This window comes from Chiloscyllium plagiosum, chromosome 3 (assembly GCF_004010195.1).
Source record: "Chiloscyllium plagiosum isolate BGI_BamShark_2017 chromosome 3, ASM401019v2, whole genome shotgun sequence".
Taxonomy (NCBI): Eukaryota; Metazoa; Chordata; class Chondrichthyes; order Orectolobiformes; family Hemiscylliidae; genus Chiloscyllium; species Chiloscyllium plagiosum.
Window position 1 is genome coordinate 36,935,122 of NC_057712.1, and position 6,790 is coordinate 36,941,911.

Below are 6,790 nucleotides of genomic sequence, written 5' to 3' on the forward strand. Positions count from 1 at the left end.
TCAATTGGTATAAGGTTCAAGTTGGTGGTTCCACCACCAGCTTCTTAAGAGATCAGAGATTAAGGGATAATGGATCAGAGATTAAAAACCAGCCCAGCCAGCAATGGCTGCAGCCCAACATAAAGCAAGAAAACTCTATCCAACTGGGGAAAGCTATTAAAGAGTAAGCCCACTGACTATTGTGTTGCATTCCTGACTTGAACCACCTCCTGAAGCACACTCAGGGGAATGCTGCAATGGAAAACATAAATATGTACAAAAAAGTTCTATTTTATTTGATATATGATGAAAAGCTGTACAGAGCATATCATAATACCTGATGTGATGGCTTCATTCATGGTGAAGTAACAAAACAATAAGGCACCATCGTGTCAGAATTAAACATCATTCGCAGTAACAATTTAGTGAATCATAAGAAAACATATTTACAGTTGTAATTCTTTTATAAAAACGTGAATAAAAATCCAAATAATTTTTAAAAATGTAATGAAAAATGTTTAAAAAATGGTATTTTAAAAATTAAAAGCATTTTCAAGTCAGAATTTTGACTTATGAGGAAGAGACTGGACTCGAAATAGTAATGGGAACTCCCTGAAATGTTTGGTTATTAGTTTCTTTCCACGCAGCTGACCCCCACTGAAGCATCAGGACAGCGGCAGGACCGACTCGATGGCGTTGCCAAACATAGATGGGTGCAGCCACCATTATTAACAGCACAGTGGTTCTGTCCTATCAAAATAAAGACAAACAGACAATATTGAAATTGTTTTACAAGTTTTCTCACAAAATAACAACTGGCATTTAGATATTAATTTCTGCGTTAGTGTCTAAAGATTGTGGACTGAAACCACACTCCAGGACTTTCAGTGTAACCATCAATGTTGACTCGCCTTTAGAGCACTGAGGGAGTACTACACTGCCAGAGATTTCACATTTCAGAGGCTATTTTAAAGAGAAGATCCATCTGTTCTTTAAGATGTACATACAATATTCTGTGTCACAATATTGATGGGAACAGAAGTGGAGGAGTTCTCTGGTCTCCTGGTCTATTTTTTTAAATCCCTGAATCAATACCAGAGAATAGGTTATCTGGTCGTGATCATGTTGCTCTTTGTAGGAGCATGCTGCGTGTAAATGGACTAGCATATTTCCTACATTCCAACAGTGAATACACTTCAAAAAGCACTTCATTGTTTGCAAAGCACTTTGGTACACTACGTAGACATAAAAGGTGCTATAGAAATGGAAATCTTCGTTTTCACACCTTTAGCATAGTAAAACATATACCAGTTCAGGCAGCATCCAAGGAGCAGTAAAATTGACATTTCAGGCAAAAGCCCTTCATCAGGAATACGCATTCCTGATGAAGGGCTTTTGCCTGAAACGTTGATTTTACTGCTCCGTGGATGCTGCCTGAACTGCTGTGCTTTTCCAGCACCACTCTAATCTAGTCTCTGGTTTCCAGCATCTGCAGTCATTGTTTTTACCTAAAATATTCTGTGTATACCATAATAAGTCAGTCAGATATTTGGCCCTTTGAGTTTGTTCTGCCATTCAATGAGATTGTGGTTGATCTGATAATCCTTAATGGCCTTTTCTTCATAATTGTTGATTCCCTTACTGATTAAAAACCTGTCTATCTCAGCCCTGAATATATTTAATAACCCAGCCTCTATTGCACTATGCAATAAAGGAGTCCACAGATTCAATGCCCTCAGAGAAAATACTCTTCCTCATCTATCTGTAAAAATGACCCTGACCCTGAGTTGCCTGCCACTTCAACACTGTGATCCATGGCCAACATTTCTGTTGCAAACCTGCTGCAACCTTCCAGTGAACCTCAGTGCAACTTAAAGAACAGAATCTAATCTACCCTTTGGGATCCTGCAGCCTCAATGACTCAACATTTATAGCCGGAGTCTGTCCTTCCATTTTTCTTTTTACTCACCTCCATAACCAGTCCTGTTACGACATGGGTTGATTTTAGCACAGCCTACCCATTGTCTTCTACCCTCTGTTCTCACTGTCACTTATTCAGTTTCTCTCTGATCTGGCCTAGTAGCACTAATCCCCTTGTCTGCCTACCCCTTTCAACTCTCTCGCTCTGTCTAGGCGCCGCCTCCACCAATCCACTCGCTGCCCCCCCCAAAATTTCTCCCAACCTCATCTTCAACATAATTTCCACTTTTTCCTAGCAGCTATCAGTTCTGAAGAAGAATCACTGGACTTAAATTGTCAACTCTGCTTTCTCCTTACAGATGCTGTCAGACCTGTTAAGTTTTGCTACCAGTCTCAAATGTCTTGAAGAAAGTTTGCCCTCTGGTCCTGGGCTCCTCTGTCACGAGGAGAAACAACTTTTCCACATCTACCTTGTCAAGTCCCAAAACATTTTGGTACGTTTCAATAAAATCATTCTCGTAAACCCCAAAGAGCACAGGCCCAACGTACTCAAGCTCTCCTCAAAAGAAAATCCCTCCCTACCAAGGATCAATTTAGTAAAACTTCCCTGGACTGCCTCCAGTGGCTGTACATCTTTCCTTAAATAAGGGGACCAAAACTATTCATAGTATTCTAGCTGGGGTCTAACTAGTGCCTTAAATCATTTCAATATAACCTCCTTATTTTTGTATCCCATTCCATAGGAATTAAAAACCAACATTCCATTAGGTTTCCCTATTACCTCCTGAAGTTGGAAGCCAGCTTTTGTGATTCATGGACAAAGACCACCACATCCTTTTGTACCGCAGCTTTCCACAGTCTTTCTCCAATCAATATTCAGCTCTTCTATTCTTCCTGTCAAAGTGCATCACCTCAATTTTTTCCAACATTACACTATATCGGCAAAGTTTATGCCCACTCAATCTGTCACTGATCAAAAATGTGACATGCTAAATGTCTTCTGAGGGAATAAGAGAGGCAGGCGATTTAGGGAGGGAATCCAAAGTGCAGATTCTAACCATATGAAAACATGGCGACTAATTGTGAAAAGCTAGAAAACAAAACTCAGGAAATAGGCAAGAGACAGGAGGAGCACAAGTTTGTATGGGTACAGAATGATATGTAGATAAGCAGGAAGCAAGGCCATGGAAGGATTTGAACATGAGGATGTGAAATTTAAATTTAAGGTTAATGGAGGTCAGTGAGCACAGGGGTCAGTGGACTGATGTGTTAACTGGTTCTGGGCATCAATTCCACTCATAGAAAACGAGTCTCTGTGAGGTTAGATCACAATGGTACCCAGTATTGGCCTGTAGCACAGGCAGATGTTCTGATTGAAAACACTTCAAAGGATATACAATCAACGATGTGATGTAAATATCCAAAATAACCTACTCCGTTATCCAGTTGATGCATACATTCAAAAGATATAGATGCTGAAGCAGTGCACAGAATAGTGAGTGTTACCTGGTGGACACTGGGAATAAGCTGTGGTTATTCCATAGAGACGAGATTGTTTGGATGGCTGTTGCTCATCAGTCTCTCGTCCAAAGATACGATCTACAGCTATGACAGATTCTCTGCATGAATAGAACAATTAAGATACAATGAAAGACTTTCCAGTCAAGAGACCGGCTCAAGGTGTTACATTTCTTCAGCATATTATCATCAATACACGTTGAGAGACAATATACAAGTTCGAAGTGAAATATTACAGATGTTGGAAACAAGAACAAAAAGAGCTGGATGAAGCTGAAAAGGTCAAGCAGCACTTATGAAGAATGAAAGATTTAATGTTTCAGTGATTTCTCAACAACTTGAAGTGTTAACTGTCCCATTTATCTCCACAGATGCTGCTTGGCCTGCTGTGTATTTCACATTACGCCTATGCCAATGCACTGCACTCTTCAAATAACAGAATGCACGTGATAGTCATTTAGCTCATTTTAGCCTCCACCCGCTTATGGTAATTCATCTGCAAAGACAAAACTTTATTCCACTAACTGCATAAAGTCACAGTAGATGCTGTGCAGACACTTCATAGCAATACTGTTCTTTCCTTCATAAACCATAACCTTAGCAACAACACTGGAACAGTTAGCAGACAGCACCATCGCCAAGCCCAACAAAATTACCTCTTAAAGAAATTAGCTTTCACTTCTTAAAAACTTTCCTGCACATTAGCATGTTTTACAATTTTATTGGGATGCAAAAGGTGAAGAAACATTCAATTTGCAAATTAAAAGCAAAAAAGCTATTGAAACTATATCTATGAAGGTGAAACTCAACTAAAAATACTTGCATGTTAGGTAATGGAACATAATAGGTAAAATAAGAAATGATTTGCAGCTTAACGTGAAGGGATTCCTCTAACATGGCGCAATTTCAGATCAGTTATTTTGGGTTCAAATGTTCAAAATCTGAAACAAAAACATTAAATTCTGGAAATACCAAATAGATTTGTCAGCATCTTCGTTTACATAAATAGGTCCAGGGTCTGCACAGAAGACTTTCTAAACTGTCATCTAGTCTAATTTAAAACATACAATAAATTTGGTGGACAGGATAAGAAATGCCAGGTCTCTGGCGCTGTGAGGCAACAGTGCTAACCACTGTGCCACCGTGCCGCCCACAAATAGGTCCAGGGTCTGCACAAAAAACTTTCTAAACTGTCATCTAGTCTAATTTAAAACATACAATAAATTTGGTGGACAGGATAAGAAATGCCAAATGCAGTTTCCTTCAATAAAATTGATTATGGTCACAATTACAAATGGTCCAAGGCCAGATCTAGGTCAGTTATCAACAGTTGCATTTTCCCAGAAAACAATCAAAAAGGCTCCTGTCTAATGCATGAGGCACAATTTTGGTGAATCAGAAAAACTGGACTTATCCCTGGTGGGTTAGCTGGGAAGGATCAAAAAGGAATTTTTAGATTAAGCTTTGCCTAAATTGGCCCAGGCTTTTGATTCTCCCTGGAAATCACATGGTTTTGATTAGGGTGGGATTGTATACACTGATGGTATCACAATTCGATTTGACCTCTGCTGCAGTTTGTAATTCATCTGCAAGACTGAAAAAGGCTGGGACACCCTTTGACTGGGAAAGAAATGCTGACAAATGACTCCATAGACATCTTCAAAACTATAAAAAGCTTACATAAAATAGACAGAAGGAAACAATTTCAGTGTGTGTGGAATCCAGAACTCAGGTCCATCAACAAAAGACAGTCACTAACAAATCCAAAAGGGAATTCAGGAGAAACCTCTTTAGTGAGAATGGTTAATACACGAACTCACCGCTGTAAGGAGTAGCTGAGATAAGGATAAGTTACTTCAATGCACGAGGGAAAAAGGAATAGGAGGATATTCTGAAAGGGGTTTTTGAAGAGCTTTGTGTGAAGCACATACATCCAACATGGAACTGTTGGACCAATGGCCAATCAATATGCTCTAAATAAGATGACATTCAAGGCACAATCTAGCATAATCTCAGAAAACCTAAATATAATGGATATTGTACCTTTTCCAGTCTGTATAGTACAAATTCCTTCCATAACTTGTAATCCCAAAGGGATAATGGATGCCGTCAAGTACTCGTTTGCGTCCAGTTCGATTCGGGTTCATGCATTCCAACCTTTGGGTTCCTGCAAGAATAACACAGTTACAAACCCCACATGGAAGAGTACAGCTCAGGCGAGAGAGAATGTGAATGAGTGCAAGAGAACAAACATGTCTTGTCAGCAGTTTAATGGGAAGCTGCTACCCATTACAGATCAGAAACATGGTCGACAGGCAGCTTTGTTTTGGCAGCTCATTCACTGAAATAAAATTAAATTAGTAACCATTAAATACGCAAGCTGTACTGTAACAATTCATCCAAGTCAAATCCTGAGAAACCTCTAGAGGAGATTTCAAAAATCTATCACATTAAAGCAGTTTTCCACATCAAGAAAATGTCATCAGGAATGGTAAACTGGTCCTTTAGCGTGCATTCAGCAACATTATCACACAGCTGCAATAGGAGATGCATCCAGCTTTAGGCCAAGCTTTTACAAGTATTTTTGAAATTAGAGGCAAACCTGGTTTTTATCCCTTGGAGAAACATTCCGATGTTGTACTCCACTGCCAGCACTGAACTTCTGTTAGGCTAGATATAGTGCTTCAATATCACAGACACACAGGGCACTTATAATCAAGATCATAGCCTGATTATTTGCTGTCAAGCATTGCATCTATGTCACTCATCATCCCTGCGTTTGCTGTCTGAATTTGGAGGTGTTGCTGAATTGGGCACCAATTTGAATTTCTCATCCTGCGTGGTTAAAACCTCCATGACCATAAATGGCCAATAGAACTTGCATAACTATGGCATGCTCTAAAACTGCTTGCTCAGCAAGCGATACATCAGGTGCAGCTGAATGTTCCCATACAGAGAAAATGATCCAGTTATGGTATTGATTAGAGTGGTGCTGGAAATGCACAGCAGGTCAGGCAGCATCTGAGGAGCAGGAAAAATCGACATTTCGGGCAGGGGCCCTTCGTCAGGAATGAGGCTGGAAGCCTCGGGTTGGAGAGATAAATAGGAGGGGGTGGGGCTGGGGAGTGCAATAGGTGGATGGAGGAAGGGGTAAAGGTGATTGGTCGGAGAGAAATGGGTAGCCATGGGCACCTGCATGGGCCCCAGCTACATCTGTTTCTTTTTTGGCTACACAGAACAGTCCATCTTCCGCAGTTACACAGGCACCACTCCCCAACTTTTCCTCCGCTACATTGATGACCGTATCGGTGCTACCTTGTGCTCCCATGAGGAGGTTGAGCAGTTCATCAATTTCACCAACACATTCCACCCC

General features: G+C 40.4%; 1 protein-coding gene across 1 annotated transcript in view; it reads right to left on the reverse strand.

Moving 5' to 3' along the window:
- Positions 1 to 252: 252 nt before the first annotated feature.
- The window catches only part of nid1a (nidogen 1a), a 97,939-nt gene continuing 91,401 nt past the window's right edge, over positions 253 to 6,790 (reverse strand). Inside the window, exons 18-20 of the mRNA XM_043680037.1 lie at positions 5,461 to 5,584; positions 3,406 to 3,518; positions 253 to 729 (exon numbers count right to left, since the gene is read on the reverse strand). Of these exons, the coding sequence (XP_043535972.1) occupies positions 608 to 729; positions 3,406 to 3,518; positions 5,461 to 5,584 (359 nt within the window). The 3' untranslated portion in view covers positions 253 to 607. The remainder of the gene's footprint in view (positions 730 to 3,405; positions 3,519 to 5,460; positions 5,585 to 6,790) is intronic.